This window comes from Pelophylax lessonae (genome assembly GCF_965119305.1).
Source record: "Pelophylax lessonae genome assembly, chromosome: 1".
Taxonomy (NCBI): domain Eukaryota; kingdom Metazoa; phylum Chordata; class Amphibia; order Anura; family Ranidae; genus Pelophylax; species Pelophylax lessonae.
The window spans coordinates 373968823-373986775 of record NC_138768.1 but is presented as its reverse complement, the minus strand read 5'-3'; the positions used below and the strand labels follow the sequence as shown (position 1 = coordinate 373986775).

General features: G+C 43.0%; 1 protein-coding gene across 2 annotated transcripts in view; it reads right to left on the bottom strand.

Annotated features, from left to right (window-relative positions):
• Positions 1-17953, bottom strand: part of DOCK8 (dedicator of cytokinesis 8) — a 252499-nt gene that overhangs the window by 48895 nt on the left and 185651 nt on the right. For both annotated transcript variants that reach the window (XM_082242986.1, XM_082242987.1), the window contains 7 exons: positions 15130-15269; positions 14748-14917; positions 11766-11905; positions 4752-4934; positions 4474-4603; positions 830-920; positions 276-372 (listed from right to left, as the gene is read on the bottom strand). In XM_082242986.1, the coding sequence (XP_082099112.1) occupies positions 276-372; positions 830-920; positions 4474-4603; positions 4752-4934; positions 11766-11905; positions 14748-14917; positions 15130-15269 (951 nt within the window). The remainder of the gene's footprint in view (positions 1-275; positions 373-829; positions 921-4473; positions 4604-4751; positions 4935-11765; positions 11906-14747; positions 14918-15129; positions 15270-17953) is intronic.

Genomic DNA, 17953 nt, shown 5'->3' with positions numbered 1-17953 from the left:
AGCATAGTTCTGATGTTGTCTATATAAACATGCAAAAATAGCATATTAATAATGTTACAATAGTTCAAGTCTTGGTGAACTAGTTTTGGGTAGTTGGCCTAGAAGAGAAAAATCTAGCCCTGCATATAGTGTATAAAACCAACAAAACTAAGAACTTGAAGAACACTAGAAATTGATTTAACCCCCCCCCCCCCAAAAAAAAGAGTTATGATATGCAGAAGACATTTTTTTAGTGATCCAACATGGACAAGTCCACAATGCTCATGAAATCCAACCTGTAATATAGTTTCTACCACATCCAGAATAATCAAGTTGGCTTCAGTAGCCAAGTTTCCACCCATGATGGCTTCTTGGTCCATTTCAGCTTTGGCCCTGTTATAAAAATATACTTTATTCAAAAGTGATCTCTATCATAAAAACAAGGGCACACAAACAAAAGGCAGCTGTTTGTTGAAGTAAATTGCAGTGTACTGCAAGCAAATGTAGCTCTGCAATCTATTCATTACAGCTAAATTTATTGATACACATTTGCTTATTTATTACTTATCTTTCAATATTTTTTACATTTATTTAAATAGTTTATTTACCTGTCCGATCATGTTACTCCCCTCCTCCTCTCCCACACAGGAGTATAAGGAACAAAGTACATCATGAACAACCTCTCTATTGACACCATGTTTTCACTCTTTCCATCCACTGTAATTTATGCCTACTCCAATGTGTTATTACACTCAGTGTATTGCATTATATGCTATTTCATGACCCCACTATAATATATTGTTCTTATTGATACCAGTAACATTATCAATTACAAAGTAAAGGTGCTTACATATTTAGTCTCTCGTTAGCTTGGCGCCAGTGTGTCTGCTCCTTCCTCCACCGCAGGTTTTCATTAAGGCCAGCATATTTGTCATTCCCCGCTACAGAAAAAGACAATGTCACCCATAATTTTAAATGACAACCTATGTATTACTAGCCCTTGCATTTTCATGCATGATTTATTAAAACACATCCTGTAACAATGATGTATTTTTTCAAATGCCGACTTTTCATTACTGTCTAAAGATGCAAGCCTGAAAATTAGCAGTTGTGTATAAATACAATAGCACTTGTACTCGGAAAAACCCGTCCAGTGAAAAGAATGCAATCAAAGAATGCCACTGAACTGACCTGTCATCTATCCAGTGTGAAAGCATCCATTTGATGTGCTATACTAACATTTAGTATTTGTTTACTCCATCAACTATTTTTTCTGGGGTTCCCTATGAAATATACTTTACGAACCATCTGAGCAATGATTCCAAGACGCCAAGCACACAGCATACTAGCAGGAATAAAAGGTAACTTGGAAACTTAATGTTGATGATGCTTTTCTTCCTTTGCACTTATATCAATAGGCATTTATACCTTGCCATACCAGTGACAGGCACATTTTGGAATACACCTGTCTGCAGTGCTGTGAGAATATAACTTTAACTGCTTAACAATATAAAAGCGGTAGATGTTACTTATGTGATTTAACCGTTTAAAAACCCAGGTAAAAAGAGAGCCCTTACCCATAACAAGAAATCATACTACAGTTTTCACTTACTAGTGCATATCAGAAAAGTAAAATCTCTAGGTATAAACATTAAAGCGGGAACCTACACAGCATCTGAGCACCACAAATCAAAAACACTATTAAAATAATTTTTAATATACAAAGCAAACGCCCCCATCCATCAGTGTCACCATGCTTTATTTTGCTGAGAAATCACTTTGAATAATTCCCCCTAACATTTCTGGTTGTGGGTATCTTGAGTAAGGGCAGCAGCATTTACTTCTTGGAATCCATCAGGCCTTAGCTCTGACATACAGGCCGGTGGGTGTGCTTAAAGCGGTTGTATCCCCACAAAAAAACAAACAAAAAACAAAACAGTGCAGCACAATGGCATAATGTACTAGTATCCCATACTAGCATACTAGCACATTATGAAAAACTTACCTTAGAATGAAGCCCCCCATACAGTCACCCAGACACTGCTGAAGGAGCTGACATGTTCCCTCGGCGTCTCTTCTGGGTTTGGCGGCTCTGGCGCTGTGAGTGACCGGAGCCACGATGGCGCCACTCCTGCACATGCGCGCGGGAGTTCACTTTCCGGGAAGGAGATCTGAAGGTCCGGCAAGATACGCTGGACCTTCAGAGTGCATGCGCCGCTGGTGTCAGTGGCTGCATGTAGGGTGAATATCTCCTAAACCGTGTAGGTTTAGGAGATTTTAATTTTACCTACAGGTAAGCCTTATTATTGGCTTACCTGTAGGTAAAAATTAAAAAGCAGAGTATACTACCGCTTTAAAGTGTTACTAAACTCACAACAGTAAAATCAGTCTGTATATGCAGTAAAGCATGCTTGTTATAATCATTGTGGAACCTAAGGAGCTATTCCTCTGCATCGTGTAAAAAGGCTGTTTGATTCTGTATGCACAGATCCTCCCCTTCTTGCATGGTTTCTAAAACATGTCCAAATAAGACAGAGTTACTAAAGTCAGGCTACACATGTTTAGTTTGGTGTGTATTGCTAGAGAGTTTTTTTTTTTTTGGGAGAGTGCATGTGATCAGCACAGGACCAATCAGCACTGTCCAGACAGAGGGTCAGGGGTCCTGCATCCTGATAGGACAGCCAGTGCAGAATAAAAACTCCTCTACAAGCTTTTACCAGGCACTTAAAGAAGTCACAAGACTGCTATATACTGCTGATGAGAAAAGGTATTTAGCAGTTTGTATTTACTAAAATAATTGCATTTCCATGTGTACTTTGGGAGACCAGATATAGTGAATGCAAGATCCTTGGTTTAGTAACAGTTTAACTGAGAAAGCCTCTCCTCCCCACCTGAAGACTCCTGGGATGTATGACATAATTTGCCTAGGCATGGAAACCAGGAAGTTACTAAATATATATAAAAAAAAGTTTAAAAAAGTAAATATTATAAATGTTCCTATCAATTAACTACTACTAGCAGAATAAGGATTAAAAATAGTGAATGTTGACTGAAGTTCCACTTTAAAGCATTTTTTTTCCAGGCTGAACAAGCCACATTTTCAACCATTCCATTGAAAATTAATGCTCCTAGTTATTGTATTAATTGAGTTGTCAATCTTTGTGCCTACTTTACATCTCCTACATCTTTCTAAACAAAGCAAAGCCTTATATTGCAATCCACACTAAGTTAGTCTTTATAATTGTAATTACTGTTTTTGCTTAATTTTCTGCAATCTTTCCTTTTCTACATTAATATTTTATTTTATTTTACATGGCTACTTAGAACAAAAAAAAAAAATGTTTAAAAATAAAACGAAATTTAAGTAACATAAGAGTGAAACCCCATATTTCTAAACGATTTCTGCGCTGGTGGCGTTGCTGGCTTTGTTATTCTGGTCACTACCTTTTTTGTTAGGTTATAACAAACGATTATCCTTGATTGTAAATTGCATGCCCAGGCAGCTAGCAGGTTGCTTATAAATTTGGAATATGCACTATGGTGACCTCTGATATGCAGTGGTGCAGAGCTTACTCCTCATGTACTATATGTGGCTTTTGCAATGTTTTTGTCTTTTCTTTTTCTCTTTATTGCGAAACCTTAAAAATATGATTATGAAAAAAGAGTGAAAACCCAAACTTTACTTTGCTTCACTCATTTCATTCAGAAATGAAATGAGAACTACAGTACATGAAAGGTTCAGACCTACTATATTCACATGATTACTACCAGTCTTAGAATTATACTAAATTACATTGTGACCTATTGTATCTCAACCCGGAGTAAGACATACCAACTCTCAAGTACACATAATTCTTATGCCTAATAATTATGGTAAAGCGGTCTTTAATGAACATACTGTACTTGATGGGCTTAGAGAACAATTTACTGTCTTTCATGGCAGTTTTGTAGTGGAGGGCTTTTTGATTATTTTATGCCCAGCAGCCAATCTCATCTTAACCTGAGTAGTTCTCATGTCTTCCCAAAATATCAGTACTAAACAAATGTTTTTTAGGAAAGAAAGCTACAGAGGTTTAAAGGGAAGATCTTTAAATTTCACCATTGGTCCCTCAATGCCATCCCAGAGCCCCCTGGGAATGCCTATTCAACTTCTGACTTGAAAAAAAATGAATGTCACTGTTTCATATGCACTTATATCTAGGCCTTCCTGAGCATTTTTTTGCTGAATAGTGGTAGTTTCCCTACAGCTCTTTTCCCTATTGGTCAGTATTCACACATGCACTTCATGAGAGCTTGGGGGTACTCGGGCATTAAAATAAAGGGTATGCCAATCTTGCTCTATAACTAAGCCAATTTACTTTAGAGTGATTGAAAACCCTTACATATTGGCTACCTAGTACCCAAGATTGTACAAACTTTCAGTAGTTTTTCTGGGCTAAAAACTCGAGAGAAGTTCTCAAACACCTTGCTGTAGACTAGCTTCTAAGTAGATACCTGTTTTCCAGCGTCTCATCATTTCTCCCCTAGCTCCTTCCCCACGTAGCAATGCTTCTTCCAAACGAGCTTTTACATCCCTGGACTTCTGAAGCACCAAAGTGCTCACCTTGTCTGGTGACTGCTTTCCCTGAAAGAATAGCATTCCTAGATGTTACAATTTTTACAAAAACAATGTATTCATGCAGAAACCGACCTTAGGAGCTATGTTCTAAAAAGCATATGTGGCAGACATACCGAGGAATAATTGGTGACTATTATGAACTGTTAAAAAATACCTTGTACTCAAAGCAGGAGACACACATATACAGTAGATCCAGTATTCTGTTCAGTTGTAGAGGTGTTAAGTAGGCAAGCCACTTTTGGATGACACTCTGTTCTGCATTCTTCATGATCCACAGAAAGCAGGTAAGTAGGTTCCGTGTAGATTCTGGACTTAATGTGGAGTACATCTTAAGAGGCTGGGGGGAGACAAAAATGGATCACTCAGTACTTGCTGTAATATGTAACAGATATAAAAATAACACATTGAAATCGTTTTTTTTTAATTTTAGGATGTACAGCATTTATAGCAGTGTGGCAGTAACTTTGGACTGAGATGCAATGGACATCGCCTGCCACACAATATCAAAGCCTGATAGGGCCATAGTATTGATATGCCATGCTCTTTCAGCAGGTACAGTACTTTTCCTCCAGGGTTGAAGTTCTGTACAATTTTATTACAGCTTGATGACCCAAGAGCCTTGTATGGCCGGTTGTGTATAATTTTCGAATGACAATGGTTGTGCTTTACCTAATTATATTTAACTTTTGTCAATGTCTTGGCACCTTTACTGATCTGTAAAAGTATTGGTAAAGATGGTAAAAAGTAGCTTTTTAAAGTAAATCTGTGTCATGCAGAACAAAGCAATAGGCTCACTTAAAAAGTGGCCCTTCTACCCTGATACTTTTCGGTTTGCTTTCATACCAGTTCATTTACTCACTAGAGCAAAGAAAAATGGATTTTTGTAAGATCTTACCATAAAATCCTTTTCTCTTAGCTCATTGACAGACGTAGTCCTCTTTGATTCATATCAATTGGGTTATGCTGCCCTCTACAGGAGTAGGACTAGGCAGAAAGAAAACGTTCTGGCTCCACCTTAGGGGCAGTCCCAGAGGGTATATCCCCTCTCTCTGCTACAGGATGTCAGTTATGTCACAAAGCAGTGTCAGAGAATTTAACCCAACCCAACTCAAAAGTAGAGGGGCGGGTACTACGTCTGTCAATGAGCTAAGAGAAAAGGATTTTACGGTAAGATCTTACAAAAATCCATTTTTCTCTGTCGCTCATTGACAAACGTAGTCCTCTTTGATTCATATCAATTGGGACGTCCCAAAGCAGTGCCACAAATGAGGGGTGGGATTAACGGAAATCAAAATCCAATCCAGAAGGCCCAACCGGTGCCAACTAGAAGTTCAAAGGCTCATCAGACCAAAGGGATGAGACTCAAATAAAAATCCAACTGAAAAAAACCCTCGAGGTAGACCGCCGGTCTTCTCAAATTGCGGCCTGCAAAACCTTGCGGCCAAAAGAGGCATCTGACGATGCCATCACATCAACTTTATAGAACTTTGCAAAGGTATGCACTGACGACCAAGTAGCCGCCTTGCAAACCTGAAGGACTGACGCCTGATGGCGAAAGGCCCATGACGCACTAAGCGCTCGAGTGGAGTGCGCCTTAACAGGGAACGGGGGCTCCCGACCCTTAATAGAATAAGCCTGTACCACAGTCTGTCTGATCCATTTGGAAATAGTCGCGGCAGATGCAGGCAACCCCTTTTTTGGGCCATCCGGGATCACAAAAAGTGAATCCGTCCTGCGAAACGAGTCCGTCGTTTTCAAGTATACCCTGATCGCCCGAACCACATCCAAGGAGTGTAAAGCAAACTCCCGATGATGGCTGGGCTTAGGACACAGGGAAGGTAATACAATATCCTCATTCAGATGAAATTCTGAAACCACTTTAGGTAGGAAGGATGGATTCGGACGTAGAACCACCTTATCTCTATGAACCACCAAATATGGGGAACGACAAGATAATGCGGCCAGTTCTGACACCCTGCGTGCAGAAGTGATGGCCACCAAGAAGGCCACCTTCTGGGATAACGTAGGTAAGGGAATCTCCCTAATATCTTCAAAGGGAGGTTTCTGAAAAACCGACAACACCAGATTAAGATCCCAGGGCGGTAAAGGCGCGCGCACTGGCGGAGCCAGGTGTCGCACCCCCTGGATGAAATTCCGTACCAAGGAATGAGTAGCCAAAGGTTTCTGAAAGAAGATAGCCAATGCTGAAACCTGACCCTTGATAGTGCTCAAGGCCAGTCTCTGCTCAACTTCTTGTTGCAGAAAAGCCAATATTCGGTTAATCAAATAGGAACGTGGAGGAAACCCAAGAGATTCACACCACGCAATATAAGACTTCCATGTGCGATGATAAATTTTCCTGGAAGTCGCTTTCCTAGCTTTAATTAGAGTAGGAATAACTGAAGTTGACAACCCCTTGTCCTTCAGCAGGATGGAAGATTGGTCCCTGAGACAGCAGATCTTCCCTGAGAGGAAGTCGCCACGGGACGTCCGCTACCAGTCTGACCAAGTCGGCGTACCAGGCTCGACGAGGCCAGTTCGGAGCTACCAGAATAACTGGAATTCCCTCCACCTCTATCCTGCGAAGAAGCTTCGGCAGCAACCTGAGAGGAGGGAAGGCATACAGTAGCTGATACTGCCCCCACGGGGCGACCAGCGCGTCTGCGGCTTCTGCTAGAGGATCGCGGGAGCGAGCCACAAACCTCCGCACCTTCCTGTTGAGTCGAGATACCAACAGATCCACATCAGGGGGGGCCCCAACGAAGGCACAATAGGTGGAAAACTTCTGGATGGAGGGACCATTCCCCTTGATCCAGAGTCTGACGGCTGAGATAATCTGCCTGCCAATTCTCCACCCCCGGAATAAACACAGCGGAGAGAGCTGGAACAAACCGTTCCGCCCAACGAAGAATGCGGGCCACTTCCCTGGCTGCCAGGACACTCTTGGTGCCCCCTTGGTGATTGACATAAGCCACAGCTGTGGCGTTGTCCGACTGGATCCGAACCGGGCTGCCTTGGAGCTGCTCGGTCGAGTGTATCAGACAAAGTCTGATCGCCCTCAGTTCCAATACATTTATCGGTAACCTGGACTCTTCCAGGGACCAAAGCCCCTGGGCAGATAATCGACAGAGAATTCCTCCCCAACCGGAAAGACTCGCATCCGTGGTCACAATCGTCCAATATATTGGCAGAAAGGACTTCCCCTGGCTGAGCGTTGGAGATCGAAGCCACCAGACCAGGGACTCCCTGGTCCACTCGCTCAATCGGATCCGATTGTCCAGAGATTCTGAATTCCGATTCCATTTGAGAAGAATCTCTCCTTGAAGGATTCGGGTATGGAACTGGGCAAATGGTACTGCTTCGAAAGAAGCCACCATCAAACCCAGGACTCTCATGCAAGTCCGAAGAGAAGGCCAGTTGTCGGATAGTAACAACTGAATTGCTGATTGAATTTTCCGGAGTTTCCCCTCAGGAAGAAACACTTTTGCCCTGGATGTGTCTAGAATTAGACCCAGATATTCGAGCCTCCTGGTGGGAACCAGAGATGACTTCTGCAGGTTCACCAGCCACCCGAACTCTTGCAAAGAGATCATGGTGATCTCTAGGTTTTGTAACAAGGTCTGTGGAGACTCCGCACGGAGCAGAAGATCGTCTAGGTAACCTAGAATAGATATGCCTCGTTGACGTAACAGCGCCAACATTGGGGCCAACACCTTTGTGAAGACCCGAGGAGCCGATGCGAGACCGAAGGGTAACGCCGCAAACTGATAATGGTTCTCTTCTACGGAAAAACGCAGGAAACGCTGATGTCCTGCGTAAATGGGAATGTGAAGATAGGCATCCTTGATGTCTATGGACGCCAGAAAATCCCCCTGATGCAGGGAGGCTGTCACTGTGCGAATGGACTCCATCCTGAATTTTTGTATCTTGACAAAAAAATTGAGTGCTCTTAAGTCCAGAATTGGACGCACCTTGCCCTCTTTCCCGGGTATTGTTAACAGGTTTGAATAAAACCCTTGAAAACGCTCTGTCCAAGGAACGTGGACTACCACTCCTTGTTGTAGTAAATCCGTGACCGCTCCCCGCAGAGCTTCTAAGCGATCCGGGGATAGTCGGATATTGGAAGGGAAGAATCGCACCGGTGGGAGAGAGATCGAAACTCGATCTTGTAACCTGACCTTATGACTTCGCAAACCCACTTGTCCGGGATTCTGGAAAGCCATGGATCCGGAAACCGGCGAAGACGTCCCCCCACCCCAGCTATGGGTGGGGGCGCACCTTCAGGCTTTAGTAGTCTTATCTTCAGGTCTGGAGGAGCCGGGCTTTTGCTTGCCCGACCAGCGCCCCTTAAAACCTCCTGAAGGAGTTTTGGAGGGCTTTGCTTTTTCGCCCGTGGGGCGAAAAAACTTCTTATGGGCGGAAAAGGAAGGCCCCCGTCTCTGACGAGGTCCTTTACCCTAAGTACTTTGTGGCATCTGATCTGATACCGCCTGAGGGATATCACTCCCTTCTAAGTCCCGGCGTAACCACTTGGTCCATTCTGTTACAGTTTGAGAAACCAGACCAATAGCAATTACTGGTCTGAAAGCTGACCCAATCAGGGAAAAGATGGCGCGAGACACGGCTTCCACCTTACGATCCACTGGATCCTTAAAGGACGGAGCATCCTCCAATGGGATAACCGTAGATTTGTTCAATCTGGAGATTGGAGAATCCACCATAGATGGTACTGTCCACTTCTTGAGGAGGGATTCCTCGAACGGATAACGCCTATTAATGCGTTTGGAAATAGTAGGGGCTCGCTTTGGATGACCCCATTCTTCCTTAATTACATTACCGAAACACTTGGGTAAGGGAAATACTTTCGCCATTTTGGCGCGTTTATTAGTACCAAATGGAATCTCAGTATCAGCTACTTCTGATGGTGTAACCTGTAGTCCTAAGGTTTCCCGAACGGCTACAATTAATGCGTTTACCAACGCTTCCTTTCGGGCTATGGTAGATGCTGAAACATCCTCCTCACTGTCTGAAGAGACAGTACCCGAGACACAAACCCCAGATGAGGTACCTGCAACTGCAGAGATAGGCTCAGACTCTGAATCTGAAGTTTCAGATGAAATGGGGGTAGGCGGGGGTCGCTTCCTTGCGCCCTGTCCCTGACAAGCCACTTCCACCCGGGATACAAAAGTTTCCAAAACTGCTGACAATAACTCAATAGTCAGTGGGGAACTGGAGGGTCCTGCAGCCATCTCGAGGGGATCAGGTGGAGATACATGTGCGGCAGGGTCCATGTTAATCCAGGACACTTTGCCAGTGAAAAATTTGAAAAAATAAAAAATACCTTCTTTTTCCTTTTTTTTTTTTTTTTCTGTAATCCACCAGCGCAATAGCGCCCCTCAGCGTACCTGCTTTGGACCCCCACAGAGAGAGAGAGAGACCCCAAGGGCTCACCACCTGATGCAGAGAAGTTTCCTTATCAAACTGCTGTCAGCGTTGTCCTATGCAGACTGGGAAGTCCTGTACTAGGTTTCCCGGGTAAAAGGAAGTGGCTCCGCCCCCTGTGCACGCCTTCCGGCGTTCCCAGCTGCTCCTCGAGGTCGGCTGGGCACATCAAACATGGCCGCCCCCATGTAGAAGACAATAGACTTCGAAAAAATGGCGGCCTGCGTGACCTGCGGGCGGCCTGTGTAGGCAATGCAGACATGCGGTCTACAACAAAATGGCGGCGGACTGCCGATCTAGTGTGGCTGTGAACGGCCTGTGAACGGCTCTGGAACGGCTGATGGCGGCCTGTCGGCCTGCGGGAGCATGGCGATAGCTACAGTCTAAGGTAGGCTATAACCTCCTTTGCTCTGGATGCTTATATGTTTACTATGGTAAATCGAACCAGGCTTCCTTGGATCAATCTGCTAGAGAAACCAAGGCTGCTGAAGTGTTAGCTCCCAAACCAAGGTTGCTTTTAGAGTGTTAGCTCCCAAACTAAGCCAGCTGAAGTGTCAGCTCCTAAACCAAGCCTGCTGGAGTGTCAGCTCCTAAACCAAGGTTGCTAGAGTGTCAGCTCCTAAACCAAGGTTTGCTTAGAGTGTTAGCTCCCAAACCAAGCCTGCTGGAGTGTCAGCTCCCAAACCAGATCACACTATCACAGGGGATATGTGAATTTGTCATAGGCTAAAGGGGGAACCTTAATGTCAGAAAAGGATCCGACCATACACAGAGGGGCCCGTATCCCAAAAACCCCACAGGGGGGGAAGGGGGAACATTTACTCACCATACCGGAACTGACGGGCACCCTCTCTTCACAGTACCCTCTCCACCGAGGTGGGGGGCTGTCGACCAATACGGACACCGTGACTCTGCTGGTTCCTGGCGTCCAAGCGAGACGTTTAACTCGCAGGGTCAGTCCCCGTCCAATGGGACTATGTCGCGGCCGACCCAGCGCGGAGCTATGGTCTGCACGCGCTCGTAGGCTGAGCCGGGGTGACCACTGGATCTCAACATCCAGCCCGTCGCCCGGTCCCGCATACTTGAATGTGTCGCGGCCGACCCAGCGCGGAGCTATGGCCTGCGCGCGCTCGTAGGCCGGCTGGGGTGACCACTGGATCTCAACATCCAGCCCGTCGCCCAGATCCGGCGTGATTTGCTTGAAGATCTCACAGGAAAACTGGAGACAAAAGCTACCTAAAAAAGGAAAAAAATTTTTCTAAAAAAATCTTGCCAGGACCAAAAGATCCCAGCAAGGAACTTAGGTCCTTACTCCTGACTAGACAGAAAAAAACTGACATCCTGTAGCAGAGAGAGAGGGGATATACCCTCTGGGACTGCCCCTAAGGTGGAGCCAGAACGTTTTCTTTCTGCCTAGTCCTACTCCTGTAGAGGGCAGCATAACCCAATTGATATGAATCAAAGAGGACTACGTCTGTCAATGAGCGACAGAGAAAAGAAGTCCTCTCTTCTAACTCCAAAGTTAATCTTTTCAGAATGTGCATACAGGTAAAGTGGGAAAAAAAAGTTAAAAAATTGCGAACAGACAGGGTCTTTGTTGTACAAGAGACATGCAATGTCTCTCTGCAATAAATATACTTACCTTCCTGTTCACAATCCCTTGCAGAACAGACACTGAGCTTAACATCTGCGCATTTATCTGTGAAAACCACAACAATGAACTTACAACTGAGGAGAGAGCCAGTGGGGGTGGTTTAAGGCCAAACTGATTCCCTGCTACAGCCATTGCAACGCTTGGGTTTATTGTGCTTGGAGTATCTGATTCTTCATCTGAACCACGTGTCTTTCCACTTCGTGTATCTAGAACTAATACATGAATTAATATTTCAAATTTCATAATGTACAAGATAACAGCTTAGGAGAAATAAAAACTTATTTGCAGCCACCTCAATCTACTTTCCACAATTGTAAAAGGTTCTGTATTACAAAGAACAATCCTTATCTGCATATATTCTACATTTTAGGCCCCTTTCACACTTGTGCGACCAAAAAGTTGCACGATTTTTTGACGCGATTTTGACATGACATTTCCACAATTTTAACTGGACTTGAAGCAATGCCTGTGTAATTTTGAGGTCTATGCATCTCAAAACACATCAAAAATGGACCAAAGTCGTGCAGGGACTACTTTGAAGTCGTTGCGACTTGAAGTCGCACGGATATGTACGGTACTCATTGGGAATCATGGAGTACAAGTCACACACATGGGAAAAGGGCCTAAATTGTTACTAAATTTTAGCACAGGGCTGTGTTTAAAAATGAATATTGGTTCTAGCTGAATTCTACCTGAATCCTTCCTGAAGATTCAACAGTTTTTTTATAAAAACAAGATGCTTTAGTATGATATAAATGTATGTCCACCATAGAACTCCTGTACTAAACATTTTGCAGTGGAACAACAGCCATCATACATCTAGAGCATCACTGGTTCCTGCTAAAGGCAAATTTTTATGTCATAAAGCATTTTGGTGAGAGCTCTGTAAAAAAGGTAAACGTATTTTGTTTTTTTTATGACACAATCGGCTTTTAATCAGTATGATAAAAAAAAAATGTTGTTAGTGAAAATACTGCTTCTCACCAGTGCTCTCTGCTGGCAGAACAGCCAAACCACAAGTGTCTTTGCACATACTCGTACTGCAGAGGAAGAGCGGCTCAGTGTCGTAGTGTCTCATCAGGTATGTTACTGAAAACACCAGGTCAAGCAAACCAAAAGCAGTGACTCTTGGACTGCACAGTCATTTTTAGACACCTTGCGAAACTGCAGACAAGTGGTGGTAAGGCTATGAAAATGGAAGCTGTTTATACAGTGGGGGGGATTCATGAAGGGTGCCAAAGCTTTAGAATTAAATTAGGCTGCCGCACCAAAATTATTAGGTATATAAATCTGTTGGTGCCCAGCACTAAAGTCAGAGTGTTCATACTGGACACTCCTTCCAATGGCGTACTCTCAACCTGGGTACCGTTCGTTCTCTTCACACTGCTAGGCACATGGCCTAAGGGTTTTGTAGTAACTAGTTCCCTGGTAGGTCTGCTTTGCTGTTGATTAGCAGTGCATGGCAGTAGGTAAACTCATAGCTGCTATTTAGTTCAATGGGAGCTTTTGAATCTACCAGCTGTCAATCAAGAATAAGGTCAGCCATACACAGGTCGAATCTTGGCAGCTTCAGCAGGAACAGGCTTGAGATTTGAACTGTTAATGGGCAGGCTGAATGTACCAAGTTGATAGATCGATCAACTTGGGTACAACTAGCGTGCTGGATTCTCTTCCGATTATCACTAGCGGCTGCTATAGCCGCTAGCGATAATCCCTGTCTTCTTTGAGCAGACAATTGCTCGGCAGGGGGGATTGCCTGTGTTGATGGGGGAATCGTGCAATTTTTTTCCTGCAATCCGTGGCTGCAGGAAAGAAATTTGCACCGTGTATGAGCTGCCTAAGATGTACCTAATTGGGAACTATTCTCTCAGTTTCTTATAAGGCTCAGCCCACCCAGTGACTCAAGTCATTCCCCAAATATGGGCATATATCATAAATTATATCACCGATATCCCCACCCCTGTGTGTACATTTAGCTTACGCCCAGGGAATCTCTTTAGTAACACTTGAATGGGGCCTGGGATAGAGCTCCATACGGGAAGCTGTCACATGACATCACACACATGCCGCACTCTTAGAGCTAGCATATGCCAGCCCAGAGGTGATTTTACCTCCTGTCAGTTTCCTATTCTGGGAACTGTAAGTAATTCTTTAAAAATCTGTTACTACCATAGTGACAGGTTCTTAATGTGGAGGTAGTTCAAATTATCTGAATTTGGCACACGTCAGTAATGTTAGCAAAACTGGTGCAAATGCTTACCTGGATTAGGTAAAGGAAGTTCTAAAGGGAAACACTGCCAAAAAAGTTTCTTTATGGCTTTACTGAATTCCCCAAAATGTCTTCTAAACGCATACATGTAAAATATGGTCATGTTGGTTAGTTTTTAGATCTATACTCTTCTATCTTGATATTATGGCCTTTGAAACATTTGACACATGACATGATTCTGTTTGGAAAATCTTTTATTTAAGTTGTGGCTTCTTACGTGGGCTGAGACCAGGTATCCTATTTCCCCCCCCCCCCGACCCCGACCCCCGTCCCCCTACCCCTCTCTTGCTCTTCCTTCTGCAGCCTTGACATCTTCTCTTCTACCTTTAATAACTTTACAATCCATTAACCCTTTACTCCTTACCAAGGAATAGAAGTCAGCTGTAATAGCTTCTCTTACAACCCAGTTTATAAATTTTCCTGTGTTTATCACTTTGATATCCATTGTCATTGTGGCATATGTTTTCTATAGGTTCAAAATAAATAACCTATGTCTTACATTGTACACTGATTCTGTTGATGATTTTATACATTACTTATACAATGGCAAAACTCCTTTTTCTAATAAAGATGTATTAAATAAATGCATACATATATATCTGTGACTTCAATTTTTAAGCATTCACAAAAGTGATGCTGCATGCACATCTGGAGTACTTCAATATAAAATCTACCAGATCATTCTTGATGATAAAATAGAGCTCTTCACTTACTTGTCATATCTCCCTGTGCCCTCCTAATCCCCCTTTTATTTGAGGCTTTCATCACACAGAAAATCTGATTACCTGAAAAATCATGTAGCTGAGGAAGGGCCATCAAAATAGTGCTGACCAGTGGGAGATAGAGGGCAGCAATTTTATTCCTGATCTCGATCTTCTGGCAGCGTGGGTCCAAATCATGTGAACTTAGCAGATTGTTGATGGCATTGATAGCTTTCCTTTGCACTTTATTGATTCTGAGAAAAATGGTATAGTATTTAACAAGAAATCAAAAGCATGAAAGCCTGAGCTCTATACATATAACTAAACATATAACTGAATTTGTTTAATGCTTGTGGCTACAAATGCATGTTTTTTTGCATTAGGTCTTTTTTGGCCTTTTCATAAATACAGGCCTTACAAAAGATTAGCACATGGGACATGGTATACATAGAGTAGACATAAATACCCTTCTGCCTCCTGGTCCAGCACAGCTTCCAGTTCTGTGAAGAGTAGTCCAGTTAAAAAATGCTTCTGCTTGTACTCTGATGAAAGTTCAAACATACTTGCTATCCTTTGGTCCTGGAAACTAGAGCATGAACTGGAGTTCTGTAGAAGAAATGTTCCTTGCATTATTATATTAGCCTTTTCTTGCAAATAAATCACTTTAGCTCCATAACACATGCCACAAGTACACATTTTTATTATGTGCATGAGTTTATTATTATTGCAGGAATACAGCCAATTGTCCAGACACAGAGTAGAGGATCTGATAATTTTACTTGCACTTGCAAAGCTTCAGCATACATCACAGATGCGCTGTAGACTTTGAAAGTTGGACCTGCAGTTTAGTGTCATAGGTCTTACCCTGACATTTCATACACAGGGAAAGAGAATCTTTTTACAATATACAGCAGTCCTCTCACAGAAAACCTGTGAGACCCAGAAAGGTTTGCACATCAGGTCTGCAGGTCTATGGGTATAGGGTGAAGCCTTGTAAAACTTACTTTTATGTTTTGATGGCCAGACTTGTATTGAGAGTATGGAGAGTGTTATTGATGACCACTTCTAAAAAAAATGTAGTTGTCTGGATGGCCCTGAGTTTAGTTTTTTCTAAAACATCGATCTAGGATAAATATGCATTTATGAAAATACGAGGGCAATTCCTAATCTACATACTTGTTCCACATTAGAGACTTTGGAAAACATGGAAACTGCTGGATCATCAAGTCAACCAGGCAACTAGCATTTTCTTTAGGCTAGGTTAACAATGGCTGTCTATATATTGTTCTGAGTTTGGGCAAAGTCGAAACTTAAACCCTGCCCTTCTTACTGCATATATTCCCTCTTGTGATGATGCAGACATCCAGTTCCTCCTCATTCTTCAGAGCCAGGTTTCAGTCTAAGATTGTGTAGTACATATTAGCTCACCCCAGTTCAGCTAAGGAGAGTTTTCTTTAAATGATACATTCACCTTTAGAAGATTGTTCCACCCATATTTTGGGTTTAATATTTAACATGCTCCTTTACACCTTCCTCCTGCCGCCAGAGCTCCCTGCTCTGTGACACTAGGAGGGGGATCGTCTTCCTACACTTGCTGTCATGTTTTGAAAACAGTGCAGCTGTGCTCTACCCACGACGCCGTGACATTCATTCACAGATTCCTGTAAATGAATGAACTACAATACTATTATACTAGATATACTAGATTCTTCCTGCACTTACTGTCTGCCCTTTAAGCAGGTACAGGCAGACAGCTGACAGAGTCTGCAGGATCATGGCTTTGCATTTGCTGATTGCGGGTGCAATGCTTTACAGGCTTGTATGAAAAAAATAGTAAATTCAAATTTTTTTACCTGCAAAAATATGTGCAATAAAAGGTAAACTTATACTTTAAAGTGTATATTTTTGAACCACGCTTAGGGCCCTTTCACTTTTGTGATACCAAAAGCAGAAGAAAAATTCACGACCATTATATCCTGTAGAACTCTTCACACCAGTTATATGTTAGTCAGTTGTGTGTCAGTTGAATTTTTAAAAGTCCTACATGCTGCATTTTTATTGGTTTAAAAAAAACGCAGCCCCTTTGACCACTTTGTTTCTAACCACAGCTTCCCTCCCTCATACCTTTTTCGTTACCTACAGTTTTCTCATGTTTTCAGGAGCCAATTCCCCCCTGGGGAAGCTCAGATGGTGTCTTCAGACCTAGAAAGAACCTTCGGCAATGAGAATCTGGAGAAGCCTACTTCCACCCTATATGCACACCTCCTCATGGTATGCTTACCAGAGTTATCAGTGCTAAGCCAACGCTGGTCCATTGACACTCCCAAATTGTATTCCGAGGACTGGCAGGATATATGGGATTTCCCATTCCAAATTCTGGTCTCCCTAAGGGACCATCTCATACAGTTGGAGGTAGTACATAGGGCCTATTATACCCCCGTCTACATAAAACAGGGCATATCCATTCCCCAGCATGCTGGCGATGTAGCCAACCCCATGGGGACTTCTTACATATATTTTGGTCCTGCCCTGAAATCAGCTTAGCAAGTGCTAGCTGTGATTAATTTAGTGACCAGCATTTTCATCTCTCCCCCCCCCTCCCCGAGTGCGCCTACTGGGTCTAGTGGAAGATTTAGCTCCTACAGTAGCGGAGAGGACCCTTATTGGTCTCTTATTGTTATATGCTTGGAGAGAAATTATGATCCACTGGAAAAAACAGACCCCTCCTTGCTTATCCTTTTGAAAGCAGTTGGTGAATAGTGTTCTCCCCTTCTAAAAAGATACATATTTCTACCGTTGATGGGCAAAATGGCTACTGTAACCTTCCACGGCTGTGGATAGCTAACATCAGCTTGTGCCAGATAAGATACATTTCTCCTGTTCAGAGCATGTAATAAAATAACCTGAGCATTCCTTCTGATGTGGACACAGCAAGGGCGGTTAGATGTACACAGGTCCGTTCATTTGTTTATGTTACAAATTACTACAGCTCCAAAGGCCTAAAAATTACTACACCTCCAAAGGCCTACCTTGCCTTATTTCTGCTATACTGTAGGCAAGGCCTACCTTGCCTTATTTCTGCTATACTGCTATCTCTTGTGCCCCTGCGTGGGCTTAATAACTGTACCTCACAATCTTGTTTGAGGTGTATGTATGTCATTTTATGTTGGAAAATCATTAAAAAGATTTCTAAAAAAAAAAAACACACCAAAAATAACCCCCTATTGAAATGAAACAGAAAAAACACATCAAAAATGCACCTGTGGTTGTGTTATGAGTCACATGTCCTT